The sequence below is a fragment of the Lissotriton vulgaris genome, chromosome 8 (assembly GCF_964263255.1).
Source record: "Lissotriton vulgaris chromosome 8, aLisVul1.2, whole genome shotgun sequence".
Classification (NCBI taxonomy): domain Eukaryota; kingdom Metazoa; phylum Chordata; class Amphibia; order Caudata; family Salamandridae; genus Lissotriton; species Lissotriton vulgaris.
The window spans coordinates 5,162,040-5,185,266 of record NC_141696.1 but is presented as its reverse complement, the minus strand read 5'-3'; the positions used below and the strand labels follow the sequence as shown (position 1 = coordinate 5,185,266).

Below are 23,227 nucleotides of genomic sequence, written 5' to 3'. Positions count from 1 at the left end.
CCAGACTCCTGCTCAGCCCCAGACTGCTGCTCAGCCCCCAGACTCCTGCTCAGCCCCAGACTCCTGCTCAGCACCCAGACTCCTGCTCAGCCCCAGACTCCTCCTCAGCCCCCAGACTCCAGCCCCCAGACTCCTGCTCCTCATCAGCCCCCAGACTCCTGCTCAGCCCCCAGACTCCTGCTCAACTCCCAGGCTCCTGCTCAGCCCCAGACTCCTGCTCAGCCCCAGACTCCTGCTCAGCCCCCAGACCCCTGCTCAGCCCCCAGACTCCTGCTCAGCCCCAGACTCCTGCTCAGCCCCCAGACTCCTGCTCAGCCCCCAGACTCCTGCTCTGCCCCCAGGCTCCTGCTCAGCCCCCAGACTCCTGCTCAGCCCCAGACTCCTGCTCAGCCCCCAGACTCCTGCTCAGCCCCAGACTCCTGCTCAGCCCCCAGACTCCTTCTCAGCCCCCAGACTCCTGCTCAGCCCCAGACTCCTGCTCAACTCCCAGGCTCCTGCTCAGCCCCAGACTCCTACTCAGCCCCAGACTCCTGCCCAGCCCCCAGACCCCTGCTCTGCCCCCAGACTCCTGCTCAGCCCCCAGACTCATGCTCAGCTCCCAGACTCCTCCTCAGCCCCCAGACTCCTTCTCAGTCCCCAGACTCCTGCTCAGCCCCCAGACTCCTGCTCAGCCCCCAGACTCCTGCTCAGCCCCAAGACTCCTGCTCCTCATCAGCCCCCAGACCCCTGCTCAGCCCCCAGACTCCTGCTCTGCCTCCAGACTCCTGCTCAGCCCCCAGACTCCATCCCCCAGACTCCTGCTCCTCATCAGCCCCCAGACTCCTCCTCAGCCCCCAGACTCCAGCCCCCAGACTCCTGCTCCTCATCAGCCCCCAGACTACTGCTCAGCCCCCAGACTCCTGCTCAGCCCCCAGACTCCTGCTCAACTCCCAGGCTCCTGCTCAGCCCCAGACTCCTGCTCAGCCCCAGACTCCTGCTCAGCCCCCAGACCCCTGCTCAGCCCCCAGACTCCTGCTCAGCCCCAGACTCCTGCTCAGCCCCCAGACTCCTGCTCAGCCCCCAGACTCCTGCTCTGCCCCCAGGCTCCTGCTCAGCCCCCAGACTCCTGCTCAGCCCCAGACTCCTGCTCAGCCCCCAGACTCCTGCTCAGCCCCAGACTCCTGCTCAGCCCCCAGACTCCTGCTCAGCCCCCAGACTCCTGCTCAGCCCCAGACTCCTGCTCAACTCCCAGGCTCCTGCTCAGCCCCAGACTCCTACTCAGCCCCAGACTCCTGCCCAGCCCCCAGACCCCTGCTCTGCCCCCAGACTCCTGCTCAGCCCCCAGACTCCTCCTCAGCCCCTAGACTCCTTCTCAGTCCCCAGACTCCTGCTCAGCCCCCAGACTCCTGCTCAGCCCCTAGACTCCTTCTCAACCCCCAGACCCCTGCTCAGCCCCCAGACCCCTGCTCAGCCCCCAGACTCCTCCTCAGCCCCCAGACTCCTGCTCAGCCCCCAGACTCCTGCTCAACCCCCAGACTCCTGCTCAGCCCCAGACTCCTGCTCAGCCCCAGACTCCTCCTCAGCCCCCAGACTCCTGCTCAGCCCCCAGACTCCTGCTCAACCCCCAGACTCCTGCTCAGCCCCCAGACTCCTGCTCAACCCCCAGACTCCTGCTCAGCCCCAGACTCCTGCTCAGCCCCAGACTCCTCCTCAGCCCCCAGACTCCTGCTCAGCCCCCAGACTCCTCCTCAGCCCCCAGACTCCTGCTCAGCCCCCAGACTCCTGCTCAGCCCCCAGACCCCTGCTCAGCCCCCAGACCCCTGCTCAGCCCCCAGACTCCTCCTCAGCCCCCAGACTCCTGCTCAGCCCCCAGACTCCTGCTCAACCCCCAGACTCCTGCTCAGCCCCAGACTCCTGCTCAGCCCCAGACTCCTCCTCAGCCCCCAGACTCCTGCTCAGCCCCCAGACTCCTGCTCAACCCCCAGACTCCTGCTCAACCCCCAGACTCCTGCTCAGCCCCAGACTCCTGCTCAGCCCCAGACTCCTCCTCAGCCCCCAGACTCCTGCTCAGCCCCCAGACTCCTCCTCAGCCCCCAGACTCCTGCTCAGCCCCAGACTCCTCCTCAGCCCCCAGACTCCTGCTCAGCCCCCAGACTCCTCCTCAGCCCCCAGACTCCTGCTCAGCCCCCAGACTCCTGCTTCTCAGCCCCCAGACTCCTGCTCAACCCCCAGACTCCTGCTGCTCATCAGCCCCAAGACTCCTGCTCAGCCCCAGACTCCTGCTCAGCTCCCAGGCTCCTGCTCAGCCCCAGACTCCTGCTCAGCCCCCAGACTCCTGCTCTGCCCCCAGACCCCTGCTCAGCCCCCAGACTCCTGCTCAGCCCCCAGACTCCTGCTCAGCCCCCAGACTCCTGCTCAGCCCCCATGCTCCTGCTCAGCCCCAGACTCCTGCTCAACCCCCAGACTCCTGCTCCTCAGCCCCCAGACTCCTGCTCAGCCCACAGACTCCTGCTCAGCCCCCAGACTCCAGCTCAGCCCCCAGACTCCTGCTCCTCCACCAGACTTCTGCTCAGCCCCCAGACTCCTGCTCAGCGCCCAGACTCCTGCTCAGCCCCCAGATTCCTGCTCAGCCCCCAGACTCCTGCTCAGCCTCCAGACTCCTGCTCAGCCCCCAGACTCCTGCTCTGCCCCCAGACTCCTGCTCAGGCCCCAGACACCTGCTCAGCCCCAGACTCCTGCTCAGCCCCAGACTGCTGCTCAGCCCCCAGACTCCTGCTCAGCCCCAGACTCCTGCTCAGCACCCAGACTCCTGCTCAGCCCCAGACTCCTGCTCAGCCCCCAGACTCCTGCTCAGGCCCCAGTCACCTGCTCATCCCCCAGACTCCTGCTAAGCCCCAGACTCCTGCTCATCCCCCAAAATCCTGCTCATCCCCCAGACTCCTGCTCAGGCCCCAGACTCCTGCTCAGCCCCCAGACTCCTGCTCAGCCCCCAGACTCCTGCTCAGCCCCAGACTCCTGCTCAGCCCCAGACTCCTCCTCAGCCCCCAGCCTCCTGCTCAGCCCCAGACTCCTGCTCAGCCCCAGACTCCTCCTCAGCCCCCAGACTCCTGCTCAGCCCCCAGACTCCTGCTCTGCCCCCAGACTCCTGCTCAGCCCCCAGACTCCAGCCCCCAGACTCCTGCTCCTCATCAGCCCCCAGACTCCTGCTCAGCCCCCAGACTCCTGCTCCTCAGCCCCCAGACTCCTGCTCAGCCCCAGACTCCTGCTCAGCCCCAGACTCCTGCTCAGGCCCCAGACTCCTGCTCAGCCTCAGACTCCTGCTCAGCCCCAGACTCCTGCTCAGCCCCCAAACTCCTGCTCAGCCCCCAGACTCCTGCTCAGCCCCCAAACTCCTGCTCAGCCCCAGACTCCTGCTCAGACCCAGACTCCTGCTCAGCCCCAGACTCCTGCTCAGCCCCCCAGACTCCTGCTCAGCCCCCAGACTCCTGCTACTCAGCCCCCAGACTCCTGCTCAGCCCCAGACTCCTGCTCAGCCCCAGACTCCTGCTCAGGCCCCAGAATCGTGCTCAGCCCCAGACTCCTGCTCAGCCCCCAAACTCCTGCTCAGCCCCCAGACTCCTGCTCAGCCCCCAGGCTCCTGCTCAGGCTTAGCCCCCCAGACTTCTGCTCAGCCCCCAGACTCCTGCTCCTAAGCCCCCAGACTCCTGCTCAGCCCCAGACTCCTGCTGAGCCCCAGACTCCTGCTCAGGCCCCAGAATCGTGCTCAGCCCCAGACTCCTGCTCAGCCCCAGACTCCTGCTCAGCCCCAGACTCCTGCTCAGGCCCCAGACTCCTGCTCAGGCCCCAGCCTCCTGCTCAGCCCCAGACCCCTGCTCAGCCCCAGACTCCTCCTCAGCCCCCAGACTCCTGCTCAGCCCCCAGACTCCTGCTCAGCCCCAAGACTCCTGCTCCTCATCAGCCCCCAGACCCCTGCTCAGCCCCCAGACTCCTGCTCAGCCCCCAGACTCCTGCTCAGCCCGCAGACTCCTGCTCTGCCTCCAGACTCCTGCTCAGCCCCCAGACTCCATCCCCCAGACTTCTGCTCCTCATCAGCCCCCAGACTCCTCCTCAGCCCCCAGACTCCAGCCCCCAGACTCCTGCTCCTCATCAGCCCCCAGACTCCTGCTCAGCCCCCAGACTCCTGCTCAACTCCCAGGCTCCTGCTCAGCCCCAGACTCCTGCTCAGCCCCAGACTCCTGCTCAGCCCCCAGACCCCTGCTCAGCCCCCAGACTCCTGCTCAGCCCCAGACTCCTGCTCAGCCCCCAGACTCCTGCTCAGCCCCCAGACTCCTGCTCTACCCCCAGGCTCCTGCTCAGCCCCCAGACTCCTGCTCAGCCCCAGACTCCTGCTCAGCCCCCAGACTCCTGCTCAGCCCCAGACTCCTGCTCAGCCCCCAGACTCCTGCTCAGCCCCCAGACTCCTGCTCAGCCCCAGACTCCTGCTCAACTCCCAGGCTCCTGCTCAGCCCCAGACTCCTACTCAGCCCCAGACTCCTGCCCAGCCCCCAGACCCCTGCTCTGCCCCCAGACTCCTGCTCAGCCCCCAGACTCATGCTCAGCTCCCAGACTCCTCCTCAGCCCCCAGACTCCTTCTCAGTCCCCAGACTCCTGCTCAGCCCCCAGACTCCTGCTCAGCCCCCAGACTCCTGCTCAGCCCCAAGACTCCTGCTCAGCCCCAGACTCCTCCTCAGCCCCCAGACTCCTGCTCAGCCCCCAGACTCCTGCTCAGCCCCCAGACTCCTGCTCAGCCCCCAGACTCCTGCTCTGCCTCCAGACTCCTGCTCAGCCCCCAGACTCCATCCCCCAGACTCCTGCTCCTCATCAGCCCCCAGACTCCTCCTCAGCCCCCAGACTCCAGCCCCCAGACTCCTGCTCCTCATCAGCCCCCAGACTACTGCTCAGCCCCCAGACTCCTGCTCAGCCCCCAGACTCCTGCTCAACTCCCAGGCTCCTGCTCAGCCCCAGACTCCTGCTCAGCCCCAGACTCCTGCTCAGCCCCCAGACCCCTGCTCAGCCCCCAGACTCCTGCTCAGCCCCAGACTCCTGCTCAGCCCCCAGACTCCTGCTCAGCCCCCAGACTCCTGCTCTGCCCCCAGGCTCCTGCTCAGCCCCCAGACTCCTGCTCAGCCCCAGACTCCTGCTCAGCCCCCAGACTCCTGCTCAGCCCCAGACTCCTGCTCAACCCCCAGACTCCTGCTCAGCCCCCAGACTCCTGCTCAGCCCCAGACTCCTGCTCAACTCCCAGGCTCCTGCTCAGCCCCAGACTCCTACTCAGCCCCAGACTCCTGCCCAGCCCCCAGACCCCTGCTCTGCCCCCAGACTCCTGCTCAGCCCCCAGACTCCTCCTCAGCCCCTAGACTCCTTCTCAGTCCCCAGACTCCTGCTCAGCCCCCAGACTCCTGCTCAGCCCCTAGACTCCTTCTCAACCCCCAGACCCCTGCTCAGCCCCCAGACCCCTGCTCAGCCCCCAGACTCCTCCTCAGCCCCCAGACTCCTGCTCAGCCCCCAGACTCCTGCTCAACCCCCAGACTCCTGCTCAGCCCCAGACTCCTGCTCAGCCCCAGACTCCTCCTCAGCCCCCAGACTCCTGCTCAGCCCCCAGACTCCTGCTCAACCCCCAGACTCCTGCTCAGCCCCCAGACTCCTGCTCAACCCCCAGACTCCTGCTCAGCCCCAGACTCCTGCTCAGCCCCAGACTCCTCCTCAGCCCCCAGACTCCTGCTCAGCCCCCAGACTCCTCCTCAGCCCCCAGACTCCTGCTCAGCCCCCAGACTCCTGCTCAGCCCCCAGACCCCTGCTCAGCCCCCAGACCCCTGCTCAGCCCCCAGACTCCTCCTCAGCCCCCAGACTCCTGCTCAGCCCCCAGACTCCTGCTCAACCCCCAGACTCCTGCTCAGCCCCAGACTCCTGCTCAGCCCCAGACTCCTCCTCAGCCCCCAGACTCCTGCTCAGCCCCCAGACTCCAGCCCCCAGACTCCTGCTCCTCATCAGCCCCCAGACTCCTGCTCAGCCCCCAGACTCCTGCTCAACTCCCAGGCTCCTGCTCAGCCCCAGACTCCTGCTCAGCCCCAGACTCCTGCTCAGCCCCCAGACCCCTGCTCAGCCCCCAGACTCCTGCTCAGCCCCAGACTCCTGCTCAGCCCCCAGACTCCTGCTCAGCCCCCAGACTCCTGCTCTGCCCCCAGGCTCCTGCTCAGCCCCCAGACTCCTGCTCAGCCCCAGACTCCTGCTCAGCCCCCAGACTCCTGCTCAGCCCCAGACTCCTGCTCAGCCCCCAGACTCCTGCTCAGCCCCCAGACTCCTGCTCAGCCCCAGACTCCTGCTCAACTCCCAGGCTCCTGCTCAGCCCCAGACTCCTACTCAGCCCCAGACTCCTGCCCAGCCCCCAGACCCCTGCTCTGCCCCCAGACTCCTGCTCAGCCCCCAGACTCATGCTCAGCTCCCAGACTCCTCCTCAGCCCCCAGACTCCTTCTCAGTCCCCAGACTCCTGCTCAGCCCCCAGACTCCTGCTCAGCCCCCAGACTCCTGCTCAGCCCCAAGACTCCTGCTCAGCCCCAGACTCCTCCTCAGCCCCCAGACTCCTGCTCAGCCCCCAGACTCCTGCTCAGCCCCCAGACTCCTGCTCTGCCTCCAGACTCCTGCTCAGCCCCCAGACTCCATCCCCCAGACTCCTGCTCCTCATCAGCCCCCAGACTCCTCCTCAGCCCCCAGACTCCAGCCCCCAGACTCCTGCTCCTCATCAGCCCCCAGACTACTGCTCAGCCCCCAGACTCCTGCTCAGCCCCCAGACTCCTGCTCAACTCCCAGGCTCCTGCTCAGCCCCAGACTCCTGCTCAGCCCCAGACTCCTGCTCAGCCCCCAGACCCCTGCTCAGCCCCCAGACTCCTGCTCAGCCCCAGACTCCTGCTCAGCCCCCAGACTCCTGCTCAGCCCCCAGACTCCTGCTCTGCCCCCAGGCTCCTGCTCAGCCCCCAGACTCCTGCTCAGCCCCAGACTCCTGCTCAGCCCCCAGACTCCTGCTCAGCCCCAGACTCCTGCTCAGCCCCCAGACTCCTGCTCAGCCCCCAGACTCCTGCTCAGCCCCAGACTCCTGCTCAACTCCCAGGCTCCTGCTCAGCCCCAGACTCCTACTCAGCCCCAGACTCCTGCCCAGCCCCCAGACCCCTGCTCTGCCCCCAGACTCCTGCTCAGCCCCCAGACTCCTCCTCAGCCCCTAGACTCCTTCTCAGTCCCCAGACTCCTGCTCAGCCCCCAGACTCCTGCTCAGCCCCTAGACTCCTTCTCAACCCCCAGACCCCTGCTCAGCCCCCAGACCCCTGCTCAGCCCCCAGACTCCTCCTCAGCCCCCAGACTCCTGCTCAGCCCCCAGACTCCTGCTCAACCCCCAGACTCCTGCTCAGCCCCAGACTCCTGCTCAGCCCCAGACTCCTCCTCAGCCCCCAGACTCCTGCTCAGCCCCCAGACTCCTGCTCAACCCCCAGACTCCTGCTCAGCCCCCAGACTCCTGCTCAACCCCCAGACTCCTGCTCAGCCCCAGACTCCTGCTCAGCCCCAGACTCCTCCTCAGCCCCCAGACTCCTGCTCAGCCCCCAGACTCCTCCTCAGCCCCCAGACTCCTGCTCAGCCCCCAGACTCCTGCTCAGCCCCCAGACCCCTGCTCAGCCCCCAGACCCCTGCTCAGCCCCCAGACTCCTCCTCAGCCCCCAGACTCCTGCTCAGCCCCCAGACTCCTGCTCAACCCCCAGACTCCTGCTCAGCCCCAGACTCCTGCTCAGCCCCAGACTCCTCCTCAGCCCCCAGACTCCTGCTCAGCCCCCAGACTCCTGCTCAACCCCCAGACTCCTGCTCAACCCCCAGACTCCTGCTCAGCCCCAGACTCCTGCTCAGCCCCAGACTCCTCCTCAGCCCCCAGACTCCTGCTCAGCCCCCATACTCCTCCTCAGCCCCCAGACTCCTGCTCAGCCCCAGACTCCTCCTCAGCCCCCAGACTCCTGCTCAGCACCCAGACTCCTCCTCAGCCCCCAGACTCCTGCTCAGCCCCAGACTCCTCCTCAGCCCCCAGACTCCTGCTCAGCCCCCAGACTCCTCCTCAGCCCCCAGACTCCTGCTCAGCCCCCAGACTCCTGCTTCTCAGCCCCCAGACTCCTGCTGAGGCTCCTGCACACATTGTGTTGTCATGGAATGGACATGCCTCTTCCACATCACTTTAAAATATATGTCTGAGCCCTGCCTATGATGTATATTTAGAAATCAATGACGTGCTAAGAACTGCTCAGCTCTGTACCTCAGTTTCTGTAGTTTGCAGTTTGGGTGTTTGAGGCCTTCACACAACTTCTTCACTCCAGCGTCTCCCAGCGTATTGTCACTCAGGTCGAGCTCTGTGAGAGATGTGTTTGTTTCCAGGACAGAGGCGAGGTCTTCGCAGCATGAACCGGTGAGGGAGCAACTAAACAACCTGCAGGAGAGAAGAGATATGAGAGGAGTAAAGCAGAGCACAGACAGGGGTGTCACAGCTTCAGTTTTATCTTCATTTCCTTCCCGTCCTGGACTTACTCCCCTCTAGTGACACATCCCACCTCACACAGCCGACCACGCCCTGTTTATATAGGAACCTCATGGGGGGTCTCAGACTGGCAGAGGCGGAGCTAAATAGACATATTTATAAATATATAAGACATATTTTAACCTGGAGACCCTCTGCTGTGGTGTGATTGGTCAACTTACAACTTTCGCAGTTATTGCAGCCATTAGTATATTTACACGGGGTGTGATGCGCACAGAGAAATGTTTTCGTCTGCGGTCCCTGTGGGACGAGGTGTTTATTCACAGAATAAAATAATATATTGAGAAATAGACCAACATCACATATTGGGTACTTCTCAGGTGTTCATATTTTGGAGTGCGGACATAAGATAAGGGATTCACAGCACAAGTGTGAATTTGCCAGGATGGGGTGAGTAATCCCTCTTTAGATATGTAATTAGATTACAGAAGCCCTCCTCATTGTCAATGTTTAACTCGTAATGTTGGCTCCTGGGTAAGTATTCATTTATCTCCTCTAGGTCTGACCCTATAGCGGTGCTTTCCGTAGCTCGGCTGCGCTGATAAACTTATGACCCAAAATAGCGGATTTGAGGTCAAGGGTCATCGCTCTTCACCGCAGGTGGGTTCTGTTTTCTTACAATCACCCGACCTCGGGATTGTTATGGAATTACAATGAAATGTTGTTTTGTTGGAATTTAACATTTTACACCAAAGTTCCGGTCACGGATATTGTTTCTCGCGCCTGTCTAGATGCTTGTACACGTCACTGGAGACGTTGATATTTGGAGATAAACACAGTATTTGTCCTTTTAATGCGCATTCCTGCCCGAGGTACACGCGTGCGTCTGTGGGGCTGTCAGGGGAGTTTGTCTGTCCACAGTGGAGACAGACACGTCTCCACTGGGGTCAAGCTATGGTCGGCCCGCTTTTAAGTTCAGCGTTCAGCCATAATGTTGGCGGTGAGAACTCAACGTCACAACAGAGAAGGCTTATGTCAACATTTAAATCGGGCCTAAATCTATGAGTCTGACTCGGATAATCCAATTCTAGGTTTGTGATTCATTCAATGTTAGACGGACCGGGAGGGTCGGCCGAGGTTACGGGGAGAGGTCTCCAGGGAGAGCCGTCTCCAACGACTGTACAGATAAGTAACTTCCCCCCCACAGACGGACACCACACAAGGTTGAAGGTTAACGAGACTTTATATGCAATTCTTAGGTTACGAGGATGGATACAAGGAGGTCTGGACTCAGGGGTCCCCTCGGTTCTAGTCTCTGGTTTAGGAAAGGGGTAGCGGGACAGTCTTAGTTACCAATGAGTACAAAATAGCTCTCAATCCTCGAGCTCGGCGTTCTAGATGATCGGGCCGTGGAGGAGCCAAGCAGGTCCCGAGATGGATGAAGGAAGGACGACGGTCCGCGGCGGAGCCTGCAGGTCCCGGTGGAAGATGACGGTTACAACGGTCCGCGGCCACGCCAGCAGATCCCGACGACGATGAAGGATGAAGGTTACGACGGCTGTGGCAGCGCCAACAGGCAGGACGATGGTGCACAGGACAGAGCTATGGCAGCGCCAGTAGTCCGTCCAGGATGAGTTCCTCTTTACGTCTCTCGACTCCAAGATACAACTGCCTTCCTGCTCTGGAGCTGCCCCAGTTATAGGGCTGGCGTGCTTTGATGTCCGGACCCTCGCACTTGGAGGTCGGGAGGTCCGGGATGGGGGAGTCCAGACACCCAGCAGGGGGGTGGAGCCAGCGCCCGGGGAGGCGATGGGCGAGCGGCACTTGGCGGGGGAGAGCCATCGGCACCTCTTTCTCCCATTGACTTGCCAAGTAGCCCGCTCACCTCCTGGGTGGAGGGTGGTGCCGGAATGTCTGAGGCCGGGCCAGGCCCAGGGTTGAGGTCGATCGGGGGCCAGGCGGCCTCGTGGTGGAGTGTCCAAGATGGCGCCCCAGGCTGGGCGCGTGGGCCGGCAGTGGATCGGACCCTCGAGGTCGGCAGGCTCGAGGGCAGGGGTCCCTGAGGGGACGGAGGACGTGCAATGGTGGTGTGTGGTACTTGCGGGACTGGGCTCAGGCCTGGTTGGGCCGGGGGAGAGCGGCCCTTCATGTGGCCTGTCCAACATGCGTCCCCCCCAGCTGAAGGCGGGGAGAGTTACCCATCCTCTTGGGGACTCTCCTCGTCGAGGCGGAAAAACCGGGACAGGCCATCCGCGTTGGCGTGATCTGGCCCAGGCCGGTGTTCGACTGTGAAGTCCATACCTTGCAAGGAGATGGACCAGCGTAGCAACTTTGGGTTCTCCCCCCGCATATGCATCAGCCATTGCAGGGGTCGGTGGTCGGTCTGCACCCGAAAGTGGGTGCCGAAAAGGTAGGGCCGGAGCTTCTTGAGGGCCCATACCACAGCGAAGGCTTCCCTCTCTATGGTGCTCCAGCGTTGCTCCCGTGGTAGGAGTCTCCGGCTGATGAAGGCCACCGGTTGATCAAGGCCTTCGGTGTTCACTTGAGACAGGACTGCCCCAATGCCCTGGTCGGAGGCGTCCGTCTGGACGACGAACTCCCGGCTGTAGTCTGGGGCCTGGAGCACAGGGGTGGAACACATGGCGGCCTTTAATTGTTCAAATGCAGTTTGACACTCTGGGGTCCAGGTGACTTTCTTGGGCTGGTTCTTTGACGTGAGTTCTGTGAGGGGCCCCACTATGGTACCATAGTCTTTTACGAACCTTCGGTAGTAGCCCGTGAGGCCCAGGAAGGCTCGTACCTCGGTTTGGGTAATGGGGGGCTGCCAGGCCTGGATGGCGGCAATTTTCAGCTGTAGCGGGGCCACTAGGCCGCTTCCCACCTGGTGTCCGAGGTAGGTTACAGACCCTTGCCCAATTTGACACTTGCTGGCCTTGATCGTGAGGCCAGCTCGCTGAAGGGCTTGCAGCACTGCTCGGAGGTGGTGGAGGTGCTCGGTCCAATGGTGGCTGTATACAGCGATGTCGTCTAGGTAGGCGGCGCTGAATCCTTCGAGCCCCGCCAGGACCTGATTGACGAGCCGTTGGAATGTTGCTGGGGCATTCTTCATGCCGAAGGGCATGACCGTGAAATGGTAATGGCCATCGGGGGTGGAGAAGGCAGAACGTTCTTGCGCCCGGGGTGTGAGGCCGATCTGCCAATAGCCTGCTGTCAAGTCGAAGATGCTGAGGTAGCGGGCAGCTCCCATTCGGTCGACTAGTTCATCTGCCCGGGGGATGGGGTGCGCGTCTGTTCTGGTGACCGCATTCAAGCCCCGGTAGTCGACGCAGAACCGGAGTTCGGGTGTGGTGCCGGGGGCAGCTGCTTTGGGGACCAGTACGACAGGGTTGGCCCAGGGACTGTCTGAGGGCTCGATGACCCCGATCGTGAGCATCTTGGCTATTTCTTCCTGGATGCAGGCCCGTACCCGGTCTGGCACGCGGTAGGCCCGGTGGCGGATAGGGGGGCTGTCCCCGGTATCCACATCGTGCACACACCAGGAAGTGACACCCGGGGTGAGGGAGAACAGGCTGGCGAACTGTGATAGGAGGGCTTGACACTCCTGGCGTTGTTCTCTGGTGAGGGCCTCTGAGAGCCGGACCCCATCCACGGAGCCGTCTTGCTCTTGAGTCCGTAGGAGGTCAGGGAGAGGCTCGGAGTCTTCTTCAACCCCAGTGTCTGTGGCCATCAGGAGGCTGAGCTCTGTTCGCACAAAGTGGGGCTTTAGTCTGTTAGCGTGGAGGACCCGGAGAGGGTTCCGGGAGGATTCCATGTCGATGAGATAAGTGGCAGGCCCCTTGCGCTCTATTACTTTGAAGGGCCCCGTCCATTTGTCTTGCAGGGCGCAGGGCTCAGTGGGGGACATCACCCATACCTGTTGGCCAGGTTCGAATTCAATGGATGAGGCATTCTGGTCATACCATTTTTTCATGTCCTCTTGACTGGCCTCTAGGTTGGCCTTCGCTAGTTCTCTGAACCGCCGGGTCTGGTTGCGGAGGGTGAGGAGGTACCGGAAGACATCTGGAGGGTTCTTTAGCGGAGGCATCTCCCAGCCTTCTTTGACGAGACTGAGCGGCCCTCGCACTGGGTGTCCATATAGCAGTTCAAATGGGCTGAAGCCCAGGGATTTCTGGGGGACTTCTCGATATGCGAAGAGGAGGCACGGCAGCAGCACATCCCACTGGCGACGGAGGGGCTCTTCCAACCCCCCGATCATTCCCTTTAGCGTGCGGTTGAACCGCTCAACGAGTCCGTTCCCTTGAGGGTGATAGGGGGTTGTGAATCTGTAGGTGACCCCGCACTGTTGCCAGAGGGACTTCATGTATTTGGAAATAAAGTTCGTGCCTCTGTCGCTGACGACTTCTCGGGGGAAGCCCACACGGGAGAAGATCCCCATCAGGGCCCGGCCGACCATCGGGGCTGTCACAGTTCGCAGAGGAACAGCCTCAGGGTAGCGGGTGGCGTGGTCCACTAGCACCAGGATGAATCGATGGCCTTGTTTTGTGCGTGGGTCCAAGGGCCCCACAATGTCTATTCCGACTCTCTCAAACGGGGTAGTGACCACGGGAAAAGGTTGCAGGGGAGCCTTTAGTTTGCGGCCGCTCTTCCCACTGGCTTGGCACGTGGGGCAAGATCGGCAATGCTGGTGCACATCGTTTCTCATTTTGGGCCAGAAGAAGTGGGTCACTAGGCGACTGTAGGTTTTATCTTGTCCCAGATGTCCTGCCAGGGGGACATCGTGGGCCAGGTTTAACAGGAAGTCTCTGAAACGGAGGGGTACCACTAGTACTCGGTTGCTCCCCAGCTCGGCGATTCTTTGCTCGCTGTACAGCAGATCATTGTCCCAGTAGACCCAATGAGTTCCGGGGGTATCCCCTGCGCTTTGGGCGAGCGCTTGCTGGCGGAGTCCCTCGAGGGAGGGACAGGTCTTCTGTTCTTTGCGAAATTGTTCTTGCGTGGGCCCCCCTTCTTGAGGCCACTGGTCGAGGTTAGCGAGGTCGGTGGGTTGAGCTGGTTCGGCGGGAATGTTACGGTCGGTGTTTTCGGCCGGGGCGACCGGAGGCGGTGGCGCCGGCCATTCGGGTTCTTCTGGCTGGTGGTTGGCACGGGCGGCCATGGAACGGGTGGTGACGCACGCCCAGTCGGGGACGCCCAACATCCCCAGGTGTTCCTTTCGCTCCACGGCGGCCCACGGAGAGCTTTCCAGGTCATTGCCCAGGAGGCAGTCTACGGGGGCATCGTCTCGGACCGTCACTTTCAACATGCCGGAGACCCCCCCCCATTCGAAGGGGACGCAGGCCATCCGACACAGGCTCTCCGAGTTATCGGCTGATCGTACAGGGCAGAGAATGTTCGGTAGATACTGTTCTGGGGCCACCAGGTGACAGCGGACGGCTGTTACACTGGCCCCGGTGTCACGAAGGGCTTCGGCCTGGTGTCCATTGATGCTCACCCATTGGCTGTACTTCTGGGTGTTAGCGGGTAGGGGGACCCGCGGGACCATGTCCTTCCCCCCTAAGCAGGCTAGAGTCATGGCGGCTGGCTCCCACTCTTGATGCTCTTGTTCGTACTCTTCCTGTTCCTCGGAGATCTGTTCTTCCCCTAGGGCTGCAGCGGCCACTTGGCGGGGTCTTGGGCTCTGGTACTGCGGGCAGTTTGGGTCGTTCGCATAGTGGCCGACTCGTTGACATCGGTGACACGTGACATTGGCTCTGTACCCCGGTCGCGCTGGGGTGCTGCCCCGGTTGGCCGGGGGGGTGGTGTTGGTAGCGGGGGCGACCGGGGCGTTGTCTCTTCCTCGCCCTTGGCCCCCTCCTCCTCCTCTGGGTCGGTGCTGACCATTGTTGTTCCGGTTCTGTTCGTAGGACCCATTCCGGCCCACTCTGGTGATCTCCCACCGGTCAGCTTCGGCTGCGAGCTGCCGGGGATCCGTTAACTTGCTGTCGAGGAGGTGTTGGCGGAGTTCAATGAAGCAATTGTTCGACAGATGCTCCCATACCATCAGGTTAAATAGTTGCTCGTAGGTCGTGACGTTGCTTCCTCGGATCCAGCCCTCGAAGGCTCGGCTAAAGTATGTTACATAGTCCACCCAAGTTGTACCCGGGATGCGGGTGCAGTCTCGGAACCTCTGACGGTACATCTCGGGTGTGAGACCATAGCGGGTGAGGAGGGCCGCTTTCATATGGTCGTAGGAGGTCATCTGGTGGTCCGGGAGCTGTAGTAGGGTGTCGCGGCCCTCATTGAGGAATCTTCCCCAGAGACCGGCTCCCCAGTCGCTTCTATCGATCCGGTGTGCAGTCATAGCGATTTCATAGGCTTTAAACCATTGCTGGATGTCGTCCTCTCTGAAGTATTCTCGGACAACATCCTTGGGGATGTGTACCTTTTTGTCTGTGGCCCCTGAGGTGGGGGGTCGCTCGGGTACCCCTGCTTCTTTATTCTGCTTGCGTAGGTTGATCTCGGCTAGGTTTCGTTCGTGTTCGTACGCTAGTTTTTTTTTCCTCGAGCTCCCTTTGTCTCTGTTTCTCCTCTCTTTCTTCTCGGAGACGCAGGTGCTCTAAGTTGATTTTTTGTTCGGCCAACTTAAGTTCAACGTCCATTTTAAGTCGGGCCATTTCTAGTTCGTGTAGTCGGGTCCTTTCTCTTTCCTGGATCTCGCCTTGCGAGAGACCCGTTCTTTGCCCTTCCGGGGCCGTGGTCGTTTTTTCTACGGTGCTTTGATCAGGGGTTCCGGCAGCCCCGGTTTCTGCCCAAGATTCTAGGGCATGCTTAAAATCGTCCTTGGTACTCAGTCCGGTGGTAGCGATACCCAGTTCGATGCAGAATTGTTTAAGTTCACGATGGTTGTACTCCTCCAATTTCTCCATTTGGAATTTCTCGGTTGATCCGCTCTCTTTCGTGGTCATTGTGACTTCGTCGTGGGGTGAGCTACTCTCTGTACGTTTATGCGGTGATTCGGATCGCGCCGCTGGCCACCAATGTTAGACGGACCGGGAGGGTCGGCCGAGGTTACGGGGAGAGGTCTCCAGGGAGAGCCGTCTCCAACGACTGTACAGATAAGTAACTTCCCCCCCACAGACGGACACCACACAAGGTTGAAGGTTAACGAGACTTTATATGCAATTCTTAGGTTACGAGGATGGATACAAGGAGGTCTGGACTCAGGGGTCCCCTCGGTTCTAGTCTCTGGTTTAGGAAAGGGGTAGCGGGACAGTCTTAGTTACCAATGAGTACAAAATAGCTCTCAATCCTCGAGCTCGGCGTTCTAGATGATCGGGCCGTGGAGGAGCCAAGCAGGTCCCGAGATGGATGAAGGAAGGACGACGGTCCGCGGCGGAGCCTGCAGGTCCCGGTGGAAGATGACGGTTACAACGGTCCGCGGCCACGCCAGCAGATCCCGACGACGATGAAGGATGAAGGTTACGACGGCTGTGGCAGCGCCAACAGGCAGGACGATGGTGCACAGGACAGAGCTATGGCAGCGCCAGTAGTCCGTCCAGGATGAGTTCCTCTTTACGTCTCTCGACTCCAAGATACAACTGCCTTCCTGCTCTGGAGCTGCCCCAGTTATAGGGCTGGCGTGCTTTGATGTCCGGACCCTCGCACTTGGAGGTCGGGAGGTCCGGGATGGGGGAGTCCAGACACCCAGCAGGGGGGTGGAGCCAGCGCCCGGGGAGGCGATGGGCGAGCGGCACTTGGCGGGGGAGAGCCATCGGCACCTCTTTCTCCCATTGACTTGCCAAGTAGCCCGCTCACCTCCTGGGTGGAGGGTGGTGCCGGAATGTCTGAGGCCGGGCCAGGCCCAGGGTTGAGGTCGATCGGGGGCCAGGCGGCCTCGTGGTGGAGTGTCCAAGATGGCGCCCCAGGCTGGGCGCGTGGGCCGGCAGTGGATCGGACCCTCGAGGTCGGCAGGCTCGAGGGCAGGGGTCCCTGAGGGGACGGAGGACGTGCAATGGTGGTGTGTGGTACTTGCGGGACTGGGCTCAGGCCTGGTTGGGCCGGGGGAGAGCGGCCCTTCATGTGGCCTGTCCAACATTCAATGTTGGCAGGAGGGCAGTGCTGGCGCTGTGCTGCGGATGCAGTGTTGGCGGGAGGACAGTGGCGGCACTGAGCTGCGGAAGCAGTGGTGGCAGGAGGACAGTGGTGGCGCTGTGCTGTGGATGCAGTGTTGGCAGGAGGACAGTGGCGGCACTGAGCTGCGGAAGCAGTGGTGGCAGGAGGACAGTGGTGGAGCTGTGCTGCGGATGCAGTGCTGGCAGGAGGACAGTGCTGGCGCTGTGCTGAGGATGCAGTGGTGGCGGGAGGACAGTGGCGGCACTGAGCTGCGGAAGCAGTGGTGGCAGGAGGACAGTGGTGGAGCTGTGCTGCGGATGCAGTGCTGGCAGGAGGACAGTGCTGGCGCTGTGCTGAGGATGCAGTGGTGGCGGGAGGACAGTGCTGGCGCTGTGCTGAGGATGCAGTGGTGGCGGGAGGACAGTGCTGGCGCTGTGCTGAGGATGCAGTGGTGGCGGGAGGACAGTGCTGGCGCTGTGCTGCGGATGCAGTGTTGGCAGGAGGACAGTGGCGGCACTGAGCTGCGGAAGCAGTGGTGGCAGGAGGACAGTGGTGGAGCTGTGCTGCGGATGCAGTGCTGGCAGGAGGACAGTGCTGGCGCTGTGCTGAGGATGCAGTGGTGGCGGGAGGACAGTGCTGGCGCTGTGCTGAGGATGCAGTGGTGGCGGGAGGACAGTGCTGGCGCTGTGCTGAGGATGCAGTGGTGGCGGGAGGACAGTGCTGGCGCTGTGCTGCGGATGCAGTGTGTTGGACAGGCCACGTGACGGGCCGCTCTCCCCCGGCTCGACCAAGCCCGAGCCAGTCATACAAGCACCACACCCCACCATTGCACGTCCTACGTCCCCTCAGGGACACCTGCCCCCGAGCATGATAACCTCGTGGGTCCGATCCACGGCCGACCCACGCGCCCAGCCCGGGCCGCCATCTTGGACACTTCGCCACGAGGCCGCCTGGCCCCCGATCGACCTCAACCCTGGGCCTAGCCCGGCCTCAGACATTCCGGCACCACCCTCCACCCAGGAGGTGAGCGAGCTACTTGGCCAGTCAATGGGAGAAAGAGGTGTCGATGGTTCTCCCCCGGCCAGTGCCGCTCGCCCATCGCCTCCCCGGGCGCTGGCTCCACCCCCCTGCTGGGTGTCTGGACTCCCTCATCCCGGACCTCCCGACCTCCAAGTGCGAGGGTCCGGACATCAAAGCACGCCAGCCCTATAACTGGGGCAGCTCCAGAACAGGAAGGCAGTTGTATCTTGGAGTCGAGAGACGAAAGAAGAACTCATCCTGGACGGACTACTGGCGCTGCCGTAGCTCTGTCCTGTGCACCATCATCCTGCCTGGTGGCGCTGCCACAGCCGTCGTAACCTTCATCCTTCACCGTCGTCCGGATCTGCTGGCGAGGCCGCGGACCGTTGTAACTGTCATCTGCATCGGGACCTGCTTGGCTTCTCCACGGCCCGTCGACCATCCTTCATCCATCTCGGGACCTGCTTGGCTTCTCCACGGCCCGTCGACCATCCTTCATCCATCTCGGGACCTGCTTGGCTCCTCCACGGCCCGATCAGCAACCACGCCGAGCTCGAGGATTGAGAGCTATTGAACTCATTGGTAACTAAGACTGTCCCGCTACCCTTTTCCTCAACCAGAGATCAGAACCGAGGGGACCCCTGAGTCCAGACCTCCTTGTATTATATCAACGTAACCTAAGAAGTGCATATAAAGTCTCGTTAACCTTCAATCTTGTGTGGTGTCCGTCTGTGGGGGGGAAGTTACTTATCTGTACAGTCGTTGGAGACGGCTCTCCCTGGAGACCTCTCCCCGTAATCTCGGCCGACCCTCCCGGTCCGTCTAACATTGGTGGCCAGCGGCGCGATCCGAATCACCGCATAACGTACAGAGAGTAGCTCACCCCACAACGAACAACAATGTCGACTAAAGAGAGCGGATCAACTGAGAAGTTCCAAATGGAAAAGCTAGAGGAATACAGCCATCGTGAACTAAAGCAGTTCTGCATCGAACTAGGTATCGCTACCACCGGACTAAGTACCAAGGACGATTTTAAGCATGCCCTAGAATCTTGGGCAGAGACCGGGGATGTCGAAGCCCCGGAGCAAAGCACCGCGAAAAAGACCAACACGGCCCCTGAAGAGCAAAGAACGGGTCTCTCGCAAGACGAGATCCAAGAAAGAGAAAAAGCCCGACTACACGAACTTGAAATGGCCCGACTCAAGATGGACATAGAACTCAAATTGGCCGAGCAAAAAATAAACTTAGAGCACCTTCGCCTCCGAGAAGAAAGAGAGGAGAAACAGAGGCAAAGGGAGCTCGAGGAAAAAAGACTAACGTACGAGCACGAGCGGAACCTAGCCGAGATCAACCTGCGCAAACAGAATAAAGAATTAGGGGTGCCCGACAGACCGTCCACCCCCGGGACCACGGACAAAAAAGTGCACATCCCCAAGGATGTGGTCCGAGAATATTTTCGAGAAGACGACATCCAGCAATGGTTTAAAGCATATGAAATCGCGATGACTGCGCACCGGATCGATAGAGCCGACTGGGGAGCCGGCCTATGGGGCAAATTCCTCAATGAGGGCCGCGATACTCTGTTACAGCTCCCAGACCACCAGATGACCTCCTACGACCATATGAAAGCGGCCCTCCTCACTCGCTATGGCCTCACGCCCGAGATGTACCGTCAGAGGTTCCGAGACTGCACACGCATTCCAGGTACAACTTGGGTGGACTATGTAACGTACTTTAGCCGAGCCTTCGAAGGCTGGATCAGAGGGAACAACGTCACGACCTACGAGCAGTTGTTCAATCTGATGGTATGGGAGCATCTGTCCAACAACTGCTTCATTGAACTACGCCAACACCTCCTCGACAGCAAGTTAACCGATCCCCGGCAGCTCGCAGCCGAAGCTGACCGGTGGGAGATCACCCGAGTGGGCCGGAATGGGTCCTACGAGCAGAACAGGAACAACAATGGTCACCACCGATCCAGAGGAGGAGGAGGGGGCCAAGGACGAGGAAGAGACAACACTCCGGCCGCCCCCACTACCAGCACCACCCCCCCGGCCAACCGGGGCAGCACCCCGGCGCGACCGGGATACAGAGCCAATGTTACATGTCACCGATGCCAACGAGTCGGCCACTATGCAAATGACCCAAGCTGCCCGCAGTATCAGAGCCCAAGACCCCGCCAGGTGACCGCCGCGGCACTAGGGGAAGAACAGATCTCCGAGGAACAAGAAACAGACGAGCAAGAGTATCAAGGGTGGGAGCCAGCCGCCATGACTCTCGCGTGCTTAGGGGGAAGAGACATGGTCCCGCGGGTCCCCCTACCCGCTAACACCCAGAAGTACGGCCAATGGGTGAGCATCAATGGACAACGGGCCGAAGCCCTTCGAGACACCGGGGCCAGTGTGACAGCCGTCCGCTGTCATCTGGTGACCCCAGAGCAATATCTACCGAACATTCTCTGCCCTGTACGATCAGCCGACAACTCGGAGAGTCTGTGTCGGATGGCCTGCGTCCCCTTTGAATGGGGAGGGGTCTCCGGCATGTTGAAAGTAACGGTCCGAGACGACGCCCCCGTGGACTGCCTCCTCGGAAATGACCTGGAAAGCTCCCCGTGGGCAGCCGTGGAGCGAAAAGAACACTTGGGGATGTTGGGCGTCCCAGACTGGGCGTGCGTCACCACCCGGTCTATGGCCGCCCGTGCCAACCATCACCCGGAAGAACCAGAATGGCCGGCGCCTCCGCCTCCGGTCGCCCCCGCCGAGACCCCCGACCAGTGCATCCCCCTCGAACCTGCTCAACCTTCCGACCTTGCTAATCTCGACCAGTGGGCTCAAGAAGGGGGGCCCACACAAGAACAATTTCGTCAGGAGCAGAAGACCTGTCCCTCCCTTGAGGGACTCCGACAACAAGCGCTCGCCCAAAGCGCAGGGGATACCTCCGGAGCTCATTGGGTCTACTGGGACAATGACCTACTGTACAGCGAGCAACGAATCGCCGAGCTGGGGGCCAACCGAGTACTAGTGGTGCCACTCCGCTTTAGAGACTTCCTGCTAAATCTGGCCCACGATGTCCCCCTGGCAGGGCACCTGGGACAAGATAAAACCTACAGCCGCCTAGTGACCCACTTCTTCTGGCCAAAAATGAGAAACGATGTGCACCAGCATTGCCGATCTTGCCCCACGTGCCAAGCCAGTGGGAAGAGCGGCCGCAAATTAAAGGCCCCCCTGCAACCCTTTCCCGTAGTCACAACCCCATTTGAGAGGGTCGGAATAGACATTGTGGGACCCCTAGACCCACGTACAAGACAAGGCCATCGCTTCATCCTAGTACTAGTGGACCACGCCACCCGCTACCCTGAGGCTATTCCTCTCCGGACCGTCACAGCCCCAGTGGTCGGCAGGGCCCTGATGGGGATCTTCTCCCGTGTGGGGTTCCCCCGAGAAGTCGTCAGTGACAGAGGCACGAACTTTATTTCCAAATACATGAAGTCCCTCTGGCAACAGTGTGGGGTCACCTACCGCTTCACGACCCCCTATCACCCCCAAGGAAACGGACTTGTTGAACGGTTCAATCGCACACTAAAAGGGATGATCGGGGGATTGGAAGAACCCCTCCGTCGCCAGTGGGACGTGCTGCTGCCGTGCCTCCTCTTCGCCTACCGGGAGGTCCCACAGAAGTCCCTAGGCTTCAGCCCATTCGAGCTGCTCTATGGGCACCCAGTACGGGGGCCACTCAGCCTGATCAAAGAAGGCTGGGAGTTGCCTCCGGCCAAGAGTCCTCCAGATGTCTTCCGGTACCTCCTCACCCTCCGCAACCAGTCCCAGCGGTTCAGAGACCTAGCGAAAGCCAACCTAGAGGCCAGTCAAGAGGACATGAAGAGATGGTATGACCAGAACGCCTCATCTATTGAATTCGAGCCGGGGCAACAGGTCTGGGTAATGTCCCCCACAGAACCGTGCGCTCTCCAAGACAAATGGACGGGACCCTTCAAGGTAATCGAGCGCAAGGGACCCGCCACCTATCTGATCGATATGGAGTCCGCCCGGAATCCGCTCCGAGTCCTCCACACCAACAGACTGAAACCCCACTTTGCACGAACAGAACTCAGCCTCTTGATGGCCACAGACAACGGGGTTGAGGACGACTCCGAGCCTCTCCCTGACCTCTTGCGGACCCAGGAGCAAGACGGCTCCGTGGATGGGGTCCGACTCTCGGAGACCCTCACCCAGGAACAACGCCAAGAGTGCCAAGCCCTCCTATCACGATTTGCCAGCCTGTTCTCCCTCACCCCAGGTGTCACTTCCTGGTGTGTGCACGATGTGGACACCGGAGACAGCCCTCCTATCCGCCACCGGGCCTACCGCGTACCTGATCGGGTACGGGCCTGCATCCAGGCGGAAGTAACTAAGATGCTCACGCTCGGGGTCATCGAGCCCTCCGACAGTCCATGGGCCAGCCCGGTCGTACTGGTCCCCAAAGCAGCCGCCCCCGGAACCACACCCGAACTCCGGTTCTGTGTCGACTACCGGGGCCTGAATGAAGTCACCAGAACGGACGCACACCCCATCCCCCGGGCAGATGAACTGGTCGACCGAATGGGCGCTGCCCGTTACCTCAGCATCTTCGATCTAACGGCAGGCTATTGGCAGATCGGCCTCACACCCCGAGCACAAGAACGTTCTGCCTTCTCCACCCCCGATGGCCACTATCACTTCACGGTCATGCCCTTCGGCATGAAAAATGCCCCAGCGACTTTCCAACGGCTCGTCAATCAGGTCCTGGCGGGGCTCGAAGAGTTCAGCGCCGCCTACCTGGACGACATCGCTGTGTACAGCCACCACTGGACCGAGCACCTCCACCACCTCCAGGCAGTGTTGCAAGCCCTTCAGCGAGCTGGCCTCACGATCAAGGCCAGCAAATGTCAAATTGGACAAGGGTCAGTGACCTACCTCGGACACCAAGTGGGAAGCGGTCTAGTGGCCCCTCTTCAACTGAAAATTGCCGCCATCCAGAACTGGCAACCCCCTAACACTCAAACTGAGGTGCGAGCCTTCCTGGGCCTCACGGGCTACTACCGAAGGTTCGTGAAAGACTATGGTACCATCGTGGGGCCTCTCACCGAACTCACGTCGAAAAATCAGCCCAAGAAGGTGAACTGGACCCCAGAGTGTCAAGCGGCCTTCGAACAGCTAAAGGCCGCCATGTGTTCCGCTCCTGTACTCCAGGCCCCAGACTACAGCCGGGAGTTCGTCGTCCAGACGGACGCCTCCGACCAGGGCATTGGGGCGGTCCTGTCCCAGGTGAACACCGAAGGCCTTGATCAACCGGTGGCCTTCATCAGCCGGAGACTCCTACCACGGGAGCAACGCTGGAGCACCATAGAGAGGGAAGCCTTCGCTGTGGTATGGGCCCTCAAGAAGCTCCGACCCTACCTTTTTGGCACCCACTTCCGGGTGCAGACTGACCACCGACCCCTGCAGTGGTTGATGCATATGCGGGGGGAAAACCCAAAACTGCTACGCTGGTCCATCTCCTTGCAAGGTATGGACTTTACCGTTGAACACCGGCCTGGGTCTGACCACGCCAACGCGGAT

At 61.3% G+C, this 23,227-nt stretch overlaps 1 protein-coding gene across 1 annotated transcript in view; it reads right to left on the bottom strand.

Annotated features, from left to right (window-relative positions):
* LOC147693207 (NACHT, LRR and PYD domains-containing protein 12-like) overlaps window positions 1-23,227 on the bottom strand; it is a 1,239,310-nt gene that overhangs the window by 1,010,299 nt on the left and 205,784 nt on the right. Inside the window, exon 4 of the mRNA XM_086933624.1 lies at window positions 8,304-8,474. Coding sequence (XP_086789750.1) covers window positions 8,304-8,474 — 171 coding nt within the window. The remainder of the gene's footprint in view (window positions 1-8,303; window positions 8,475-23,227) is intronic.